This window comes from Tetrao urogallus (genome assembly GCF_951394365.1).
Source record: "Tetrao urogallus genome assembly, chromosome: 4".
NCBI lineage: Eukaryota > Metazoa > Chordata > Aves > Galliformes > Phasianidae > Tetrao > Tetrao urogallus.
Window position 1 is genome coordinate 54,124,335 of NC_136817.1, and position 22,335 is coordinate 54,146,669.

Sequence of the window (22,335 nt, forward strand, 5' to 3'; positions counted from 1 at the left end):
AGAGTTGTTAATTTATGGCAGCTTTGAGTTGCCTGAACTGCTTACAGCCATCTAGCTCATCAGATAAAGTTTAGGAGGATTGGCCCTTCCAATCACGTTACAAGGTTATAGGTGGCGAACAGGCAGAAAATTTCCTACTCCTCCCTACTTCTATCTGTTGTCACAGCTGCTCCTTGAGTGCTCAGAGGTATTAAATCCTCAGAGGGGTTCAGAGCAGTGGTCCATCAAGTGGCTTGGTGGGCTGCAAATCTCTCCTACAGGAGATGCACTTGCCTGAAAATAGAGAAATTGGGTGACAAATTTGTTTCTGACCCAAGAGATTAATTTCAAGGAAGTGGTGATAACATCTAGAAGATGGGGGTGATGAGAGGAATGTCCTTCCCTATGAGCTGCTAGAGGAAGTAATGGGCATTTCCTCATGAATGGTCCTATCTCCTGAGGGGAACTCAAAATTGCTTTTGAAAATTCTCTAAACCTTTGTGGGGAAAAAAAAGTGAAAACTAGTTGTTGTTCTCCCAGGTTGCTATTTAAGGAGTGACAGCAATTTGGGATCTGCAGTCGAGGAAAGAGGTAATTAATGTGATGGAAGTGAGACTTCCCACTGGGATTTTGGCTTTGGTGAGAATGTTGTGGGTTTGTGTGCTTCCACAGTGCAGTCAGTGACCTTCTGTGAAAATCAGATATGATGTGAGTTTTAAAAGGACTTTTTAAAATACATGTAAGTTAACTAGCAGCACCTGGATATCATGTGATCCACTGTACAGGCTGGAGAACAAGGGGGAGGACCTTGTGCCTCTTCAGGAGAGCGTTTATTTAAATGCATAAAAATGCAATTGTTTTTTGCAGTAAGAGGTAATTATTTTAACATACAAAAATTTTAGTACGTGCTTACTGACATTGGGATGTCAGAGGGTTTTACAGACATAGCGGTAACATGCTGGAACAGGCTGCCCAGAGAGATTGTGTATGTGCCATCCCTGGAGGTGCCAGGTTGGATGGGGCCCTGGGCAGCCTGCTCTAGTATCAGGTATGGAGGTTGGTGGTCCTGCTTGTGGCACAGGGGTTGGAGCTGGATGATCCTTGAAGTCCCTTTCAACCAAAGTCATTCTATGATTCTGTGATCTGATTGGTTGTGCCCTGTAAGACATTTGACCCTCTGGGCACCTTCAAAATGAGCTGTAGGCATTTATCTCTACATATTTGTGAAAATGTATGCTTTTTTTTTTTTTTTTTTTTTAATGGAATTCTCTTTCTGGTTTTGTGCTTACATTTCTCTCCATTGGGACTGATGTGAATTTTATTTGCTGTATTATCTGTCCTTAAAAGCCCAACAAGCACTCTTCATACTTGTATGAAGATACTAGGCAAAATCTTACAAATTGTCACCTCAATTGCATCGGGAGAAGAGCCAGAAAAACTTAGGTTTTTTTCCTAAGGCATAAGAAAATATTTCACAGTCCTTAATGCTACAAAGGCATTCATCCATTTTTCAGAAAAAAGGTGTCAAACTGTTCTGGCTTGTATGTGAGGAGAGTGTTGCTATCTCTTGTCATTTTCCTTGCTGTTGATCCCGCTCTCGTATAGGAAGGGTCAGGTCAAATACTTCTCTGGAGACTGAGTCTCCCATTTACAGCAGGAAATCTCTTGGGCAGAGAGGATAGCATTACAAAACAGAGCCTAACATTACAAAACAGCTCTGCTGCCTCTGGCACAGTCTAGAGCATCACAGACCAATAACTCCTATCGTGTCACTCTTGCAGCACCTTATTATCTCTGTTTTTCTGTAAATCTGATCTGAAACTGTCATTACCAGTTTCACATAGGTGAACACCATCTGGGTGAAATAACCATGTGCCAGTTATGGGCTGGAGGGGGCTCTTGTTAGTTAATCATCCCTAACTTCCTTTTGATGAGTTAATTTGTCTGTTGAGCCATGGAGGAGCCCCCAAGAGCTCCCAGGAGCCCCTTGTTAAAATTCCGCCAACAAATGTGAAGACAGGGATGATTTCACTCTTTTTGCTGGAGCCTTTGCTATCTATGATATTGCTAAATCATCCATAATGCATAACTTTCCATGCAATCTTTTTTGTTACAATTCTGGTGGCACATTACTTCTTTGTGCATTTACTTTTTAAACTAGTCATAGATATCTAACTCTCCTGAAAATTATATCCCATAAACTAAGATTAATTGCACTGCTTTCAGATGGTCATTTAGTAGTTGCTATACCAGATTTCTTGATTGTGATCAGGACCATATTCTTTTCCGGGTATAAAGTTCTTACATTCAACCCAGCTAGGAGATGCTGTCTGCATCGACGTAATTAACAAACCTGTAGAAAAGCTGCCTTAGCTAGTACATCCCATCATAGAGACTTGTTTATCTCCAGACCTAATAACAATGAAGGGAAAAAAAAAAAGAGACTAGTTTTCATCAGCTGAAAAATGCTGGTATTGGAATGATTCTTTGCTCCCTTTTTAACTAGGCAGAAATGGCTTGTTAGCACTGATATGTTGCTTATACACACAAATCAGGATTAGCTCTTAGAGGACCAAAAGCGTGTCTCTGCATAGAGCTGACTGATGTTCTGGGTGGATTTATTAGTTCTTGCTCTGTATTAGTGGTTCTCTCAGGCTTTCTTCTGAGTGGGAACAAGCGAGTCCTGAAAGAACACAGGGAAAATGGTGGAGGGAATGATGTAGTAAAGCTGATGATTACAGCTCATAGGCCACAGAAGGCCAATTCTTTTTTCTGTGTGTGTGTGCTCTTGAAGATGTGGCCTGACCCAGCAGGAATGTCAGAAGGCTTTTAGAAAGTGGTTCCTGTGCATGCTAAACTGTTCTGTCAGTCCAACTTGAAAAGTCTAGGAATGTTGCCTTCTCAAGTTTGCGTTTCCAGGTTGCACCACTTGTTTAACAGGAACCTGAACTCAACCTTTGCAATTGACCTCACATTGTTCTCCACTATGCAATCATTCCAGCTTGCCCTCCATTAATACAATGTCAGCTATTTACCATAGCTTCTCTCAGCATACTTTTTTTCCTGATCAGAATGCATAGAGATGAGCAAAAATCCACTCATGTTTCTTGTCCTTTCCTACACCTGCTTGTGGAAGTGCAATGACAGATACCAGTTTTATTGCGTGCCAATGTTACCACTCTGTTTACAGCAGATTTAAGAGTTTACATTAGGCCACAGTGTTATCTTCCAGTTTCCCTAATTCTATCTCCTGGCAATCCGAGCTGTGCAGTTGGGGTGGCTGCCCCTGTCCTAAAGGAATTTGTGTCAATTTCTGCAGGAACAAATCCTCCCCGTGCTAAACCGCTTTGCGATATTTGCTCAAACTGAAATTTTGACAAAGACATTCTGTCCACATCCACCAAAAGAGATTGCCTTTTTTTTAGATGCACTTGGAGGTAGATGTGTTGGAAGCTGCCTGTACCTGCCTGATAACTGAGACTGAGCATCTATGTAGCATGATCCATGCCCTTTTCTAATTTGGCTTTGAATGACAAATGTGTCTTCACTGAGTCAGCAAAAAAAAGATCCTACAGTAGTACTCATTGCCCTTCCATTCCTTTCAACAGAATGGCTAGGTTTTCCCAATTCTTCCCCCAAATCAGTCTTTGAAAGAGCCCTCATAAAGAAATTCCTTGAATGTATCGTCCAGAACTGCGTTGTATTCTCTAGTTGTTTTTGACCAAGACTCATTATCCACTGTTATTTCAAATCCCTGACTAACCATACTGGTGTATTCCCAAATGGAAAAAAAAAAAAAGAAAAAGAAAAAGAAATCCTTATGAAAATGTGAGAATTTGGAGGTAGTCCACATTACTCCTTATTAATCCTCATCATTTTTAACCCCAGAGAGTCAAATATGAGAGAGGAGTTTGTCTGACCTCAAAAACTAATAGCAGATTTCATTGCAAACTACTGCATTTAACATAGGAACCATACACGAGTTAGCTGAGGTTCTCCTGAGATGCCTTAAGATGAGATCTCGGTCAAATTTTGCATGGCTTCAATTTTTATTAGAAATGCTTTGTTCTGTTGTAGAATGGCATCTTTTTTAACTTTGGCTGCCAAACTATTCTCATGGAAAAGGCCTTATCCAAATAACTGTGCGAGGAAGGTGTAAGAACAATAGTGTGGTATAACAGGTTTATTTTCAATAGCAAAGGAGTCAAAAGGCTCATAGAACTAGAAAGAGACCCTACAAAATATAGCTATGTAAATATTTGAAGCCATCTGAATTGTGTGCAGAGAAAATGCATCTCCCTGTGCCAAATTTGGACACTCCAAAATTCTTGGAGATGTCTGCCTCCTACTTCTTGATTTCTACTCTTGGGTATGTGCAGGTGTCCTTCCTGGCCCCAAGTGCTACTCAGCTAATGAAGGATTAGGGCCACTTCACTTGATGTTCTCCTTTCTGGAATCCAATAATTGTTTTGCATCAGGACATAATTGCACCAATAGGTATTAAACAAACCTGCTAATTCAGACTCTATAACTCTTTGAATATCTTCCCAAATTGCATTCCATGATTTGGTTAGATTATATCTTATCTCGCTTCAATAAACACACAATATCTACCCTGTCTTCTTCCACCTTATACACAAGGAAAATCATCAGGACTTAATCTGTTGCTGGTGTTAATGGCATAATTCCTCATACTAACTCCAATTCACTTGGCCTGATATCCCACAAATACCCTTGTGAAAGTATTTTATCCCTGATCCTGTGCCAAAGACACTTTCTTCCTCCACTGCTGTTGTCTGACTTCCTATGGGCTTTTTAACGACCTTTGCAGGCTGTGGTGGGTGATGATCTTACATAGGGAAGTCCACAGACAAGTGCTATGTCTCTGAATGTTACTTCAGCTCAGCAGGATCCTAACAGCAGATCTCTGAGCTTGAGCTATTAAAACTGTAGCCAGAAAGAGCAGAAGTAGCTTCACTAGCAAAAGAAATCAAGTAAAGTATTAAGTAAAAAGTGAGCAGCAACGCAGTAGTGGTTTCTCTCTCTCTCTCTCTCTCTCTCTCTCATTATTTTTTTTTTAATCTTTTTCTGTCTGGAACGTGGTCAGGCGTTAATAAATTATTTTTTTAATATATATTTTTATCTTTCCAAAGGAATTTATGCAAGGAGAAAACTGAATACTCCAGTTAAACAATATGTTTTGTGAGCCCTTAGTCTTTCCAAGGCACTTGCTGTGAGTTACTGTTTTATTATAGCCTCCTGTGTTCTGAGAGTTGGCTCCAGCTGACCACATTAAGCCATACATTCCAAATGCTTTCTTCTGAACTCAGTTGTGACCATGCTTCTTCCCACTGGCTCAAACTTCTCTCCTCTGCAATGTGCTGCTGTTCTGAATATACTACTACTATTCATCCAGGCATCTCCAGGATGGGAGATCCGTGTGACTCCCTGTGTTCTGTTGTGTCCATTCAGACTGGGGTGCCCATGGGCTTCCTGTGACATGGAGAAATTGATTTCTCTCTGTGCATCAAATCCCCTGCTATAAAGCGAGGATTCAAATCCTCCCTTCTTCGTCTTGTCTGCTTAAACTGTAAATTCTTTGTGCAGATCCTTTCCCTTATGATGTGGCTGGAGTCTGCAACAGCACTGTTGTCTTGATAGTGCCAGAGTAATGCTAAAGCAGTAGAAATTTGAAATTGTGGGAGATGGATAGTAATGTTAATCACAATAATGAAGGCAGAGTATTTTTTGTACTGCCTGACTAGGGAAGACAGGGTTGAGGAATAGATGGCTGAAATGTTTTTGAGGCAGGGCTTGCTCAGCAGCCCAGCATTTATTTGACAGAGAGGCTGTGAACTCAACTCCTGACTCAAAGAGAAAACTTGCTTCCCAAATGAAGATGTATGGAGGGCTCTAATGGCAGTTGCAAGACATGTGGCTAGGTTATGCCACTATGCTTTAGCTTATAAAGGCACCAGGTATATGTGTAGTGAGGGATTCTGAGAATTCCTCCACTACTTAAGAGCAAAAACATTTCTCACCTTGCGCGAGTCAAAGAAAGATGGTGTCTAAGAGGACAAGCTCTGCCAGCTCCACAGCAGTCAGATGAGATATCTGCCTAACAGGGGAAGAAGCTTCAGTTGGGCTGCAGAGTTGGGTTTTAGCTTGACCTTGCACAGCATTTGTCTCTAGAAATTGGCCTTACCCAAGGTGGGTTATTAACAGCTCCACAGTCTGGCTGGCAGGACAGCATGTTGGACCATGGAGCCTTGCTGATATGAGTCCTCTTACAATACCAAATAACATTTAGTTTTCTTCTAAAGGCCTGCTCTGTGAGCTAAAAATATCTCATTCAGATATGCAGTTTGGAATTTCAGAATTAAACGCAATAAAGCAGATTTTTATTTTTATTCCCTTTTGATGAGATATGCAATGAGAGTGAGGATGCAGCATTGGAGTATCTTTTGATTTGCTATTTGCTATGTGTTAAACATTTATATTTCAAAGAAGCGTTTGTACCTATACTGAGTGTTTGGCAAATCCAACAGCTCATTAGATGTTAACAATAGCAACACTGCTAAATACAAAGGATTCATAGGCAAAGTACCCCTCAGGCTATATCTTTGAGAGGAAAAAGTGGCAAATAGAATCAGAAACTAATTAAATAGTCAGCTAAAGCAAGCATAACTTAAAAAAGCTGTAAAACTACCAAAAATGGAAACATATTACAGTTATCTGCATTCACAGCGCAGAACAAGTTTGGTAGTATTTAAGATAATTCTCTAGTGCCTGCTATTTTTAGTCCAAGGGTAAGCTTCTGTAAGAGCCTTTCAGCATCGCATCCCTTTAACCTGGCCTAACAAGCTAAGCCAATAAGCTGTCTGATTTCCGCCGAACATGAGGAAGAGAGATAGCTCAAACAAGCCATTTGTGGCAAGAATGCTCAGCCTCTCTTGTCTTAAGAGCTTTCTTCGTATAGATTTTTCAAGCATCCCAGTATTCAGCGTGGCTTGTCAGAGAGCAGAATGTCAGGCTTGCTGTTTTGAAATTGTGGAAGCGCAGAAATAAAAGGAGGGTTTTATAGACCCAGCCTAATGGAAATAAACATCACTGCACTGCCAATGGTGAAGCCAAACCCTCACAGCCTGGGCTGTTATATTGACGTGTCTGAAGGAGAAGAAATGGATTTCGTTTTTCCTGAGGACTGAAGGGCAAACATAAAGATCCTGAGTTGCTTCTCACTTGCACTTACTCTGTCCTGTCTTAAACTTCAGTGGGTTATTTTGGTTTGGGGTAGTGCAATCCATGGGAGAACCCAATGCCAGGTGGGTTCGAGCCTGGTGCCGCCTTCGCTGCAGAAACAGCAAATGAGACCCTGGGCTGCTGTGAAATACTGTCTGGCAGTCTGACAGGCTTACAGGATACAAAACTTTGCAATATTCATAGCATTACAGAATGGTTTGAAAAGGACTATAATGATCATCCACTTTCAACCCCTCTGCTATGTGCAGGGTCACCAGCCACCAGACCAGGCTGCGCAGAGCCACATCCAGCCTGGCCTTGAATGCCTCCAGAGATGGGGCAACTGCAACCTCCTTGGGCAACCTGTTCCAGTGAATCACCACCTCTGAGTGAAAATATTATTTGCTTATGCATTACTCTTTTGTACTGGAAATACTATAGGCTTGGGTTTTTTTCCCCTCACTAATGCGTAGGATGAAGTGCAACCTCATTTGCTTTGCTTTTCCTCACCATACTCACTCACTGGTGGGGTGAGTATGCGTGCAACAGTTTAAAGAACATGAATGTTGCCTCTGCCCACTGCCAGCCGTTACAGTGCCCATCCTCAGAGCAGAGGTTGTGTGTCTGTTCCTCCTCCAGGAGCGCCACCTAACCAGGTTCTGCCTTCCAGAATGCTCTAATGGAACTGCAGGCAGTCACCTACAGGGACCCACCTCCATTCTTCAAATGGCTGCCATTTATGTTTTTTTTTATTCCTGGGACTACGTGTACCCTGTGCTTAAAAAGCCTTTACTTTCTTGTAACTAGACTCCTGCATACATGGAGTTACATGGGCTCTAGCTGTAACTTGTTGAAATTTCAGTGGGGATAACTTTAACTGAAAAGCACTTGCCACGAGCAGATATATCAGTGCGTTTCCAGCTGTGAATGTGAGCACAGTGTTGGCTGCATCATAGGGTTGGATACACCCAGGCTCTGTTTAAGCTGCTCTTAGACACTGCAGTGCAGAGCTCAGGAGCACGGCTCCCTTGATGCCACAGCCCCTGGTGGCCCTGCATCCACCCTACTGAAGTGCTGCTGATCCCAGTGCTGGGTGGTACTGGCACAGCACACAGGAGGTATAGCCCCCACTTCAGCATCAGCACACCCAGCAAGCAGAGGACCAGATCCTCAGCTAGCGTAAATCTACAGAGCTCCATTAAAACCTGTGGAGAGGCCCTGATTTACAGCAGCCGAACATCTGGGCCCAAGTTCTTTTTCTTTTGGTTACTAGCAGAATTAAATAGAAGTACATACAATTATTTATTGTAGGTGCCGTGGCAGCATCTCAAAGCTTGACTGTAAATCAAGACACCAGTGTGAAAGGGACCGTGTGAACACATAACAAAAAGATAGTCCCTGCCTAAAGGAACTTACAGCCTAATTAATATGATATTTAGTGCATTGATAGGTACTGCTGGATCTGGCTGCCTCTTAGGAGTAGTCTTTAAAGGGGCAGCACAAAAAATGCCTAGGTTTGTTTCCATCTGATGATAAAGAGGCTGGTTAGCATCAGTGTCTCCCTGAGAATAATGTGTTCTTTTAGATCATTTCAGTGGCAAACTGGAGACTAAGAACATGCAGTTTTAAAGGAGTAGCAGAGAAGAAGCTGTGTATTCAGTTCTGAATGCAGAAGAGAGGCAGCAGCTGTGGGAACTCTAACACACACCTGTACATGTGCGCTGTGTAGCTGCGGGGCTGGCTGAGGGTATGTGAGCAAGATAGTCTTAGCATAATTTGGCAAGGTAGTTATAAATAGTATTTACTCCATATTTATTTCACCTTTCCAGATTTTGTCAGTTTTATCTGTGAAGACTAGTGAGTTCCAACGAACTTAGGAGCAAGCCAGCCATGGACTTGCTATAGAGAAGGCTTGGCTACAGATAGCTTTACTGTGATATTTATTTATTTTTAATGTTTTCTGGCTTCAAGTCACAATTTCTGGCTTATGATTTGATTCACATACACGAAATTGTGATAAAAAAACAGTTAAGTCTTACCGCATAGTGACAAATCAAGGAAATCCGTAGCTAGGGATATTTTGGGACTTCTGAACTAATCCAAATGCTAAACTGACTGAAAATTCAGATAATTCATAATGAAGAGTATCCTCGGTGGCTGTAGCAAAGTTTCTAAGTGTATTTGAAGCTATTTTAGGCTGGTAAGATAAAGTGCACGTAACTGAAGTTACATTTTTTTTCCTATTTGTGATGATTTCCTTAGTTTTTTTAGGGTATCTCCTGTCTTTGTTCCTGTAGCTGACCTACCTCCAAAATGGTGTGTGTGTCATTTATCACCTCTGCTGGGACATACGGGAGGGTACTTAAAGTAAATGCTACTTCAGCCTTGTAAACAAGTTTTTGTGTTGTGCCTCAATAGACTCTTTAGCCAGCTCACAAATGTGTAGGAGATGAGACCACATGGCAGCCATCCAGTTGGATCACAATAAGAATTTATAGGAAGCACAGGCATATTAACAATGTCCTGATCCTTTCATACTGCAAGCCTAAGCAAAGCCTGCGTTTTGCCTCCTGTGGGGCATGGAGTTTTGCTGTTTGCAGTGTCTTTTGTGGTTGGGAGGGGTAAGTACAGTGGAGCTGAACACACTGATAAATCATAAAACATCATCAAAAGCTTTCAATAAAATTGTTACTTTACAAAATGCTGATTTGTCAGTCAAACTAAATTCCTCTTTTCCCATATATGAGAGTCTATTTTACTATTTAAGATGGCACTTTTACTATTTAAGATGGATGTGTGTGTGTGTTCTGTTTTCACAAAACAGACCTTCCACATAATTGAACAAAATTAAAGATTACATATAAACTCTTCTCTTGTTGATTGTATGTAATTTTACCCTGAAATGTATTTGTATAAAATCTCATAATTCTAAAACGAAGTAAGAATAGTGATAGATGTCCTAGCACATTCAGCATAATTGAAACTAAAGCAAATACAATGCTGAAATAATGAATTAACAAAAGCGACAATAGGACGCTTTGTAGCTCCTGAAGGCAGGGTCTGTGCTGCTACTCAGGTGCGTTTTTTAGGGATGTCTGTTGTCACTGAGAGGAAAAAGTGGTTTTTACATCAATTACATGTGTGAAATAATTATGGGAAAATAAACGTGGCTCTTTTCTCCTGCTGAATGTACCATGCTGCCTAACAAAGTTATATGAATGTTGAAGTTTTATGTGGGTGCATAGAGATTAGTGTAGGCATGTACCATAAATCACATAAGTAAATAAATCTGAGCAAGCAGCGCTTGAAATACTTGGACTGAAATACTGCTGACATCGTCAGTGAAAACTCTGCAACAGGGAAAGCCCCAGACATCTCTCCTTCTCCTCTTCCCTGTTTTTCGAATGCCCATTCTTTATCAGGGGCTGCTGGATTGAGACCCTTGGCTGGTGGCTGTGACTCTGTGCCCTGTCTAGGTCGTAGGAGTCAGACAGTGGCTGATGATCACCACGTGTTGTCAGGACCTTAGGATGTGAACAAATGCCTGTGATGGAGGAAGGAGGTGTGTGTCACAGGCTTGGCGGTGTGGCCCTGCAGTGGAGTGGCCTGCCCCAGCTCTCCCGCCCACACTACTACAGACGTTCCAGGCCTGCTCCTTCCTCTACAACTCCCCACCCATCAATGTGGAGCACTCAGGGACCATGGTAAGAAGCATGGCACTGGGAGGACATTCGTACAGCAGTGCTGTGTGGCACCTGTGTGTCCCAGAGTCACAGAGATGCGGTCTGTTCTAAGCACCGTGAGTGCTTTCACAGAGCCAAGTTCTGCACAAGGGAAGAAGCCCCTCTGTGAGCTAAACCAGTACAGAACGTAGGTAATGCATTTATTTAGTAATCAGCAAATTAGCCTATGTAGTCAGTAAATGCTGAGGCCCAAACTGCTGATAAGATCATTTGCTTTCAGGTGTTTTCTCTATATTGTGCTCAGCATCAAGCATAAATTGAATAGAGTGACCTTTTGATACTGAGTCAAATTGACTGCATTTCCAAAGATTCTGTGGTTTCAATTACCATAAATTTTTGATATTGGGTCTGCCACCAGTGCACTGATTTGAGCACAGCAATATCTTATCATTGGTCCCGCTAACACATTTGCAGCATGAAAGCTTACTCTTGGATGAATTTTTGTTTTGTCTTTTCTCCAGAATCAAAGATTACTATCACAGAAAGGAAAGGTGCAGTTTACACAAATGAAATTGAAATGGCTTGCAAAATGTGAATGAATTTTGGTCAGAAGATGTAAAATGTGTTACAGGTTGCTAGCTGGATCCTCAGTTTGGGAGATGAATAAGTCAATTAGTAGCTCTTCAGTTTATTAGAAGCTTAATTGCCAGGCTGTAATGGAAACATCTGAACTGCAACAACTCGTTAGAAGCAATAAAACAAGTGACTTTGTGCTGGAAGAATATTTAGTAGGCTCTTTTAAACTGACATGTTCAGTTTATAGCAAAAAGGTTAGATTTTTCACCTGAAAAGATAGTCTGTCTTACAGGAGCTATAGCAGCATTGCTTCACGTGATCGGGGCAAGATCTTAAAGAAAACCCTATGTGCAAATAGTGTGCACTGTGGCTTGAAGTGGTTTTGCTTTAATTCCAGATGCTTGACAGTAGTCTTTCAGTGTCAGGTCCGTGCCTTTTCAGACAGAAAATAACCCAAGTTCAGATACCAGGAACAAATATGAGAAGTTTCTGAGACCACAAAAATATACCGTATTGAGTACATGGATAATAATAAGTATAGTTATTTTTGTACTGTTACTTTTTGTGTGAATACTGCCTTTTGCTTGGAAAATCCCCACACTTTGAAAACAAGCGGAACAGAGTTTCACTGAGTGTGTTTTCTGTGGTTGTGCACCCTATGGGCTGATAGGGGTGGCTGCCGTTGTGAACCATACCTGCAAAACCACAGCCAAACCCCTTGCTGCCACTGCTGGCTGTCAGAGCAAGGTTGTGACTGCTGTGCTAGGCAGCCTTCAGTTTCTATTGCAGCATGGATGACAAGGCACTTTTGTGAGCCTGATGAGGGTCTGGTGTCCCATCCAGGTTCCCAGCTCTGATAGCGAGGCATTGCAGCACCTGTGCTATGTATAATTGCACTACTTGTTTAACAGCATTTGGGGAGAGTGGAATGGCAAGTAATGCACAGGGGCATATTGCTTAAGATGAGTACACTGTCTCCAGGAAACCCAACTGCACCCAGCTGCAGTGAGGCTTCTGCATCAATAATAGGATGTGGGGATATGGTATGTCAGACAGATGCAATACATACGTGGTCCCTGTATTGGGCAGTGAGACTGCTCAAGTCAGAATGTGATCTCTCAGTTCAAGTGAATTTTGTCTACAGGTGATGTGAGGAGCACAAGTACAGCTGTCTCCTTCAAGGAGTGATCTCTTGTTTCTTTCCCATACCCTGAAGGCATTTGCACAGGGGTGGTGATAATTAATCCCCACATTTCTACTACATATAAAGAAACTTGGCTGTAATTTTTTCCTAGTGGGACTCCATTTTGTTTTTAAAGATAATTGATAGCTCTGGACTTAAGCATTTCAATTATGGGAATGTCTCATGGGGACCAGACTAACAGACCTTGGAAAACTGTTTTAATGCAAATGTATCATGTGGTTTTTTTCGGTTTTTTTTTTTGTTTTTTTCTGTAAGACGGTGCAGGATGCCTAAAGATTTGCAAAGAGGCTGAGCAATAAAATAAAAATTAAAATTCAAATTATATAATGGCACAGGGCTGATTGTGAGCAGGTAGAGTAGAGCACATGATTCCTCTTCTACCACTGGTTCTTCTTCTCTGGGTTGGGGTGTGATGCTTTCCACCAGCAGTCCCTGGCCTCAGCCCTCATGTTCTTTCAGCTGGAACACATTCACTTGTTTCCTGATCCCTTCCCTCTGACTTCTCCTGGGCTTCTATCCAGCCCGTGGCTCCTCATCCTTGGGTGGCAAAGGTTGATTTGTGGGACTGAGGCTGAAACACCATCTGCCCCTACCGTGCACTTTGGGGTGATGATGGTGAGCTTTTTGGTGCCTCTGTGTCCTGATGTGTGAGAAGGACCAAACCCTTCATTTTTCTTGGTATTGTGAGTCTTAAGGACAAGCTTATTCTAATACGTGTCTGGAAGGAATTAAATCCTGTTGGAAACCCCAGATGGACTCGCTAGTCATTTTTGTGCTTTTGGAAATAGTGCCATAATGTACTGATATTTTTAGATCATGCGGATATTTTCAGCTGGGGGAAAATCTCTTATTTTCTTTGTTAGTTATGCTACGAATAGATCTTAGGCTACCGAGGAGAAATGAGTTGGTCTGCTGAAGTGGTGATCCCTTGTGAGTTCAGGTACCCACCTGGCTTCTCTGAATTGCTCACAGAGCTGGCTGCTAGAGTCATGATAGCTTCTGCCAGCTGTGGATTAGACCTGAAGTTTCCTGGGCTCTTCACAAAGACGTGGCAAGCTGCCACTGCCCCAAGCTCAGGGCTGTGGATGAATAGCACAGCTTAGGTCTCAGTCTTTCAGTGTGAATCAAGAAGGACCTTCACATCATTCACATCATCGATGAAGAAAATTTAGGGCATCTTCCTCATTCACTAACTGATTTCTTTCCTTGCGGTAGAGTAAGCAAAAGCTGTCCTTGTAGTAACTGAAAATGAAAGGCAGGAGATGCATTTGATAAAAAGAAAAGATTTTCAGAATAATGATCTAGAATCAGTGTGCCTATGCTGACCGTAGATCAGCTACAGCAGAGTCCTGAGCAAGAAACACTGACTTCAGGGAGGGATTGGTGATGGTAAGGATGGATGTTCTGAAATTTTGCAGGACTTTTTTAAGGACAAAAAAAAAAAAAGGAAAAATTGCAGCGTTGCTCAATGTATGTTCCCTGTAGTGATGTCTCTGAAAGACAAGGTGTCCGAGTCTCGATGCTATACTTTTCCACGTGCCAACAACTGGTATTGCAGGCATGAATCACTAACCATCAGGTGAACCCAGCTCCATCAAAGGGAAGAGTAAGCAAAGGAGAACGAATTATCAGGGGTAGAGGATTTAAATACTTTTGTGTGGGTAAATTATTGCCTCATTTCTTAGATCTTCTCACTGGCCAAAAAGACACTATCTCTGGAGACATTTTACTGAAGGCAGAAACCAATTAGAATAAGATTGTTGCACAACTAATAAAGTGTTTTCAGATGAAATTATTTTTAGTGCTGTAGATATACAAAAGAATTAGAGCAAAACATGTAAAAATACAGTTAGAAACTTTCTGTGGTATTTGGACACCTCAATAGCTCATCTTTGAGGGTCAGCTGGTGTTCTGGCAATTTGCTATGTTAGGCAGCTTTCCCTCTTGTGTTCTCTGGTACATAAATGCCCAATCTTACTTTTCTTCAGAATGTACCTATTGTACCAGATGTGCTAGAAACTCATGCTCAAGCACATGCGTTTAGTGTCTCAGGTTACTTGCCTGATTCAGCCAAGTGGAAATATACAGGGATCAGAAAAATCCTATGTCCCTGATGCCTTTATCTTAAAACCAACCACCAAGGGTTTAAGAAGTTCATGTAGTTGAGAAGTGATGCATGACTGCTTCTACATTAAAGAGTTCCATTGCTTTGTAAGATGCAGTCATTAAGAAATATTTGCCATATGGTTTTACTTTTGATATTGTCTTCCACCCCATTTTGTTATGTGCTGTAGTTCCTTCAGGAGGCCTAACTACTTAACAGCTGCTTCTTTAGATTTAGCAAATAATTTCCAACCCTACTTGTGTTGGATGTTTAGTGAGTAAGTTGGATGGCAGTCTGGAATGTGGACTTCATAGATGACAGTGCTGAAACTGTGAAATATCCTGCATTTGGCCACAGTGTTGCTTCTCCCCAGTGCTGTCAACACCAAGACTCAGGCTGTGAGAGCAGAGCAGAAAGTTGCTGCTTCAGTGATTATTACTCAGACAGTGATGTACCCAACCATCCCACTTTGTATCTCCCCTCAGCCCCGTTTCTGCTGTACCTAATAAATGTATTTCTTTATAAACACTAATTTAGGACAATTAGGAGCAATTGCATAGTTAAACCTTTAAAAGGTTATCTTGCAATGTCATTTTCCTGACTAATGTGTTCCTGCTGCCATGTCATTTGTGAATAGACATGTGTTAGCCAGCTAGTGTGCTTCATCTGTGGTGACTTTGATTTATTTGCTCTGTAAATTGGGACTGAAGCAATAATGGAAACTGACATTAATTGTTTAACAGAGTCCTCTTTGTCACATCCTTTCCTTTCTCTGGGGTGTTTGAATGTTGAAACTTGTACAAAACTAATTGAAATTGCTGTGATGAGGACCAGTGTCCACTCAACTTTCTGTTCTTGAATGTCAGTGCACTTGAATGTCTGTTTAAAGCATGAGAGCTTAGCAGCTAACAGCAAATATCAGGGTTTCTTCTGTCATGCTATTATTGAAGAAGGCATTCCCAGTTAGAAATAGCATCACTTGGAGCTCTGTTGTTGGCTCTGTGTGCTGAAGCACTCAGCAGAAGGGCAGAGGGCACCCTCCCAGCTGGCCTTGCTGGAGACATTTCTGCTGCAGGGGCAGCCAGAACCCCCCAAAGTGCCATGGGCCAGCAGCAGAAGAGGATGCACCCTGCCTGGAGAAGCCCAGAAACCGTACCATTATACTTCATTACCCTGCAAAGTGCTTTTTTGCCTGATAACCTCTTTTTACACTTTTCTGAAAGTGATACCGATAATGTCCCTCTTCTCAAAAAGTGGCTGTGAAGAGCTGGATTTGGAGCAAGTTTTATTCGCAAAGTGGCTTCCCTCTGGTTATTTCCATACCCTCTATTCCAGCACTGGAGTAAAGCATCTGAATTGTCATGGCACTATGCATGTTTCTGCGTGGTATGATGGAAATTACTAGATGTATAGACTTAGGCTCTTTTTCTCAGTGGTCAGGCCCCTTTTGGCCTTTTAAGTAAATGCTTCTCCTTAGCATTAGCTGTGCATGAGTGTTTATTCGTTTCTGGGGACAATGCTGTAAGCACCGGAGCAGTCTGTGCTCTGCCACAGCTTTCTAACGAGAATGCAGAGTTTGTCTGCAGGAACCCATGAGGTGCGATTTGGCAGAGCAGCCTGACAGGAGGAATTGTCTGTGCGGTTGATGCTCATCTCTCCTTAGAGTCTGGTGGATGATGCTGTATTGCAGAAAAAGTTGTAGTGAGGGGACGTGCAGATTCACCTGATTTTTTTTCTCTGTTCTGAGGTGTTACTGGCAGTGTTTTTATGTTGACTTTTCTAACACTACTTTTTACAAAAGGGTGAGCTTTTATTTGTCTCGTATATGCCTTGCTAGTTCACTTCTCAAATGTGTGATCTGAACTTCGCTGAAATCTCTTTGTAGTGTGAACCCAGGGTGTGATGAGCCACTGTGAAGTGTGTGGAAAAGCTCTAAACTGGTGGCCTTGCATTTGGTTCAGATCTCTGGAATCAGGGAAAGGCTTTTTGTTCATTTTAATGGCGCGAGGATCAGCCTAAAAGTCCCAGATAATTGATCTGTCAAGATCAATTTCCGCTCTTTTTGAAGAATAAATATAATGATTTTTACACAATTCTATTCCTCAGAACAATTAGTACTCCAAAAAATCTTTACCTTAATACACAGCTGGGACTATGTTTCATTAAAAAAATTGGGAGGTATTTAAATTTACTCAATTTGACAGAAAGAAGTCTTGTTTCTGAAATAAGATATCTAGTATAATTCAACATTACAGCCACATCTGATTAGGGATTAATCTATTTTTTATAATTGCAGTTGGAATTAGATAAATGCATACAATAGCTGCATTGAGCACTCAAACTACGTAATTCAAAAAGAGAACTTGAAAGGCAACTGCTTAACATATTCATTTAAAAGAAACCCAGAATCTGCCATTTAGAGTGTGAGTTTTGAACGAATGTGCTCAAGAACTTCTTTACGGTGAGGGTGACGGAGCACTGGAACAGGCTGCCCAGGGGGGTGGTGGAGTCTCCTTCTCTGGAGATGTTCAAGTCTCGCCTGGATGCCTACCTGTGCGACCTGCTGTAGGGAACCTGCTTTGGCAGGGGGGTTGGTCTCGATGATCTCTAGAGGTCCCTTCCAACCCCTACAATTCTGTGATTCTGTGAGTCTTGCTTGCTAGTGTAATGCCCAAATGTTCAGGAGTCAGAAGTTTTTCTCTTGTTTTTGGAGCAAGTGTGTCCAGAAGTAAGGAAGAGAGATCTTGTCTCTCTCATGCTGGGCTACGTACATGAACAAGGTTTGCCAGATTTCTCTGTTAATTCATTTTGGCCTTCTGATTAGCTGTCTTATTCTGTGATTCTTGTAATTTTGTCAGGTCAATTAACTGTTGTTCAGTGTTCAAAGGAGAAAGAAAGAGACAGCCTGGGCTGACACCATCGTTAGGTGCCAGTAGCCTCGGCACATCCTGTAATGCAATCCCTGCCTGATTATCTGTTGGTGTTAATGCTGCATTGAGAGAATCGCGGAGGAAAAGTAAAGCAGAGCAATACACTGCAAATGCAAAGAGATTTCTCTTAAATGCAGAGCTGGATAATTTTCTTGCACTTAATTGCATCTCCTGAGACGCTGTTCCAGGTTAAGGTTTCAAGGCAATATTTAATAATGTTTTGACTGCTTTTTCACATACATAGTCACTGTTTCATTCTTTCGTCTTCTCACCTGGTTCCACTCTTTTTTTTGGTCTTCACACAGAAAATAGATGAAGAGAATGAGGCAAACTTGCTAGCAGTTCTCACTGAGACACTGGACAGCATCCCTGTGGATGAGGATGGATTGCCTTCCTTTGATGCACTGACAGATGGAGATGTGACCAATGAACACGACGCCAGCCCTTCCCCGATGCCCGATGGCACCCCGCCGCCCCAGGAGGCAGAAGAGCCGTCTCTAGTAAGAACCCTTCCTACTGTTTAACAGGAACTGGATGTGTCTCTGGCTACCCACTGCATGGGTATGATGTAGTCACAGTAAGGTCTGGACTTTTCACATAGACTGAAAAAGAAAATCAAGTAAAGAACTGAAACTTAAGTGGGGAAGAAAACACACCAATCAATCATAACATGACTAATAAAGGAATCTACTAAAAAGCAGATTGAAGAGATTATTTTTTAACTTCTTTTGCTAATGACTGACACTTTTGCTTATTATTCTGTTCAAATAAGTCAGGAGAATATTTTTTAATTCGCGTTACATTTCTTGAGGCTCTTTGCTGTATATGTTTAGACTTTACTTTGGTGATCTGTAAAGAAATGCCCATTGAGTCTGGCGCACTGCAGGGCTAATTTTGTGCCTTTAACGCTCATTTGACCAGTAAGCACCAGCTTAGCACTAATCAGGGCAAATCTGAATTTTGGGTGAGGACGTGAATGAAACCTTACACGCATTTTGTTCTGTAAAGAGAGTTTGAGACAGTATTCTATTTCTGGTGAAAGTAATTTATCCCTGACTTCTGCAATAGCAGAGTCAGATATAAGCATCCATTATTCTGTTCAAGTTAACTTCTCTGTTTAGATCAGGGACTTGTTCTGTTGAACAGATCGCTGAGAATTTTGCTTTGCCTTGGATTTAGAAATCCAAGGCCCCTGCCATTTCTGCTTGCCCTGCAGTATACTGCAGTAAAATGGAAGGAAAGGAAGTTTGTTGCCAAGCCTCAGAAGAAAATAGAATCTGTTTGCTCTGGGGAGTATTGAGCCCTTCCTTCTGTTTTAATGCACTTTACTTGCTGAAATTGTAGTAGCTAGTTTCAAGCAACGATACAAAAAATTTAGACAGGTAATTTTAATCCATAAAGATGCATAACTTTACTTTTTTCCTTCCACCTCCTTTTCTCTATGTGTTTGTAGCTCAAGAAGCTCTTGCTGGCTCCAGCCAACACTCAGCTAAATTACAATGAATGCAGTGGTCTCAGCACACAAAACCATGCAAATACAAATCACAGGATCAGGACAAGCCCTGTGGTTGTTAAGGTACAAATTTAATCTTTGTAATAAGGGGGGAAAAAAAGAAAGAAAAAATGTAACATGTCTTTTATGCTTTCAGCAATCAAGTAAGCAGTAGATCTGTATGTGTGGTATTAATCTGCCTACTATCCAGCAACTGCTTCAAAAAATGTGAACAGATTATAGACTGGGTTCCAGAAAATCACCTGAGCTCCTTTATGCTCTGAATATTTCATTTTTGCTTTTTCTCTTGGCAGAGTTCAGCTGTAGTCCCACCGTCTGTTACTCTTGCCTACTTTATTGATACACACAGTAGTAGGGGGTGCAATAAAATTTGTTGATGGGCTGGTGTTGTTTATGAGTGACTCCAGGATGCAAGACTGCCATTTTACCAGCTGTCTGGGCTAAGAAAAATTGCACTGGATTCTTGGCAAAAGATGTATATCAGCCATTAATTGGAAAGAATGGTGTCTCTGACATAATTCTGTTAGCAGGCAGTATTAAACAATGTTTGTCTTGCCATTCACTGTAACTGAAAACGGAGCATTTAGGGGTACTTAAGAGAGTTGTGAATACTGGGCTCAAGCAATCAGCAGCAAATTAAGGTTTAAACCAGCTTATTTTTTTGTTCACAGTAAAGGCGCTGTAGGGTCTTGTTAGTTACATGTTGCTGAGTAGGAACATTGAAATGTTGGAGGAATGAAATAAAAAAGCTGCATAAATGTCATTTAGGAATTTCAATGTAATTTTCTTTTCTTGTTCTGCAAACAATTATTCACAGCTCATAGATCTAGTACACTTAGACTGAACACTTCATTGAAAATCTCATCTCTTTAGAAAACCTATATCCATTCTGATAAGGTTCAGTTCACTAATTTTAGCTTTTTTTTTGCTTTTTTTTTCTTTTTTTCTTAATGCTCTGTTTTTAAGACTGAGAATTCGTGGAGCAATAAAGCGAAGAGCATTTGTCAACAGCAGAAGCCACAAAGACGTCCCTGCTCTGAACTTCTCAAATATCTGACTACGAATGATGACCCTCCTCAGAACAAACCAGCAGAGAACAGGAACAGCAGCAAAGAGAAATGCACCTCCAAAAGGAAGCCCCTTCTGCAGTCTCAGACAAATCACCTGCAAGGTAGGTGCAGGAGCACAGAGCATAGTTTTGGTTTTGGAGGGAAGCTGAGATACAATGCTTGTGAATACCCTCATACCTCTTCTGTTCCTTGGGTTATTATTGTAAACCCAGCATCTCTTTCTTCTGTATAGTGAGAGTTTTAAAACAGTATAATGAAGTTAGAATTAGCCAGGTTTAACTTTTGAAGTTTTAATCCTGTCTCTGTTGCCCTCAATCTCAGAAAAGGAACCTCAGAAGAAAAAAAAAAGTTAACAAATGCTACATGTCAGTATATCAAGCGAGTTGGAGATATTTATTCACAGAGTACTGTACCACTAAGAAATCATTATACCCCTAAACAAGCTGGGCAGGCTGGTTCATTAGTGAGCTTCTTTCTTTTTGCCAGTGTAAAACCGAAGGCATTGTTAACCTGCCACATCGTCCTTAAGAGACAATAAATAGCGTTCTCACTGCTACAGAATAAGCAATAAATGTGTCATTCCTCTTAAAGTAGGAATGCTGGTTTGTAATTTTATTTTGCAAATAGTTGGAAGTTTAGCAACCATCCCGATCTTTCTCTCTCTTTAGATTCTTTATGGCCAAACCTAAACACTTGTGTTGACTTTTAATACCCTCCAATGCGTAAAGAACTGGGCTATATTACTTGCTTCGATGACAGAGAAGCAAGAACGTAGAAGCTCCTCTTTTGCTCCACTCCTCTCCTGCCTGTTTTCCCAAGATAAAGAAGAACTGTAAAAGCTTATGAGCCCAAAGGGAGCTTATTTAAAGTTACTCTCGCTTTAAAATACATCTATGGATATACTTGTCTGGAATTGAAAAAGCCGAATACTTATCTCAGTAACATTGGTGCAAATCCTGGATGACTCCTCTGAAGCCGATGGAAGTCATCCAGCTGCAACAGAGATCAGTATATAACACACTACATGTTGCCTTGGAGTTTGTAAAGTGAGAATTCTGAACTGCACATGTATTTTTTCCTCCTCTTCTCACTTCTCCCTGCTTTTTCAGCCTCCATCAAGTCTATTCTTTCACTCTTTGTTAGGAGGTATAAGCAAACTTAACAAAATTATGTTTCCTCCCCATCACTAAATGCCCTGCTCACAGCAGTGTGTTCTGACATCTATCGTATAGCTTTCTCCATTGTGGTTTCAAATTCTCTGAACAGTGTTTCTCGTAAGAAAGAAATCCAGCTGCCCCTAGAGATTCTTGAATGCCAACTGCCACTCCTTCTGGCTAGTCTCAGCAGACTGCTTCAGAGCAAAATCCTGATTGAAGCATTCATCTCAAACCTGGATCTTGTACTGCAAGGGTTGTGGAACCAGGCATAGGCCTGCCAGACACAACCCAGTGCTTTACTAACACTGCTAGGTGCATATCACATGTAAGATATCTTATACACACATGTATGTTGTACACAGGTGTGTGTGCACATGTACATAATTACTGATTATAAAATCTTGCTGTTGGATCAGAGCTGCATTTTTTCCCAAATTGTACAGATTTTATGCAAAGAAACAAAATAAAGTGGGTTGTGACAACAGTGTAAAGGGAGAAGTTAGGAAAGTCCTAAAAGGACATGCAGCCAACTCACCAGTGATTAACAAATGACAGTGTCTTCTGTGATATTGCAGGTGAAATTACAGGCAGAGAGAAATTATTCTCTTTTTTTAATTCCTGCAGTTTTATTTACAGACTTCTGAAATGTTTTTTCATCAAATTTGTCTCACACTCATATATGACTTCAGTGTCAATGAATGTGCATATAGTACAAGTACAAGAATATAATGCTTTCAGCTTGGACAGACTTTTTGTGCAGAACTGACCCTTGCAGATTCGAGTGCTATTCACGGATGTACAGTCATTTCTTTATACATTTAATCAAAACTAAAAATATTGTCTCCTTCTGTTTTAAAAGATAATCAGGTCCTAATAT

The 22,335-nt window shown here is 41.2% G+C and overlaps 1 protein-coding gene across 5 annotated transcripts in view; it reads left to right on the forward strand.

Moving 5' to 3' along the window:
* PPARGC1A (PPARG coactivator 1 alpha) overlaps window positions 1-22,335 on the forward strand; it is a gene marked incomplete at both ends in the record, with an annotated part of 341,292 nt that overhangs the window by 294,010 nt on the left and 24,947 nt on the right. For all 5 annotated transcript variants that reach the window (XM_079535023.1, XM_079535024.1, XM_079535025.1 and 2 more), the window contains 3 exons: window positions 18,024-18,218; window positions 19,172-19,294; window positions 20,198-20,402. In XM_079535023.1, coding sequence (XP_079391149.1) covers window positions 18,024-18,218; window positions 19,172-19,294; window positions 20,198-20,402 — 523 coding nt within the window. The remainder of the gene's footprint in view (window positions 1-18,023; window positions 18,219-19,171; window positions 19,295-20,197; window positions 20,403-22,335) is intronic.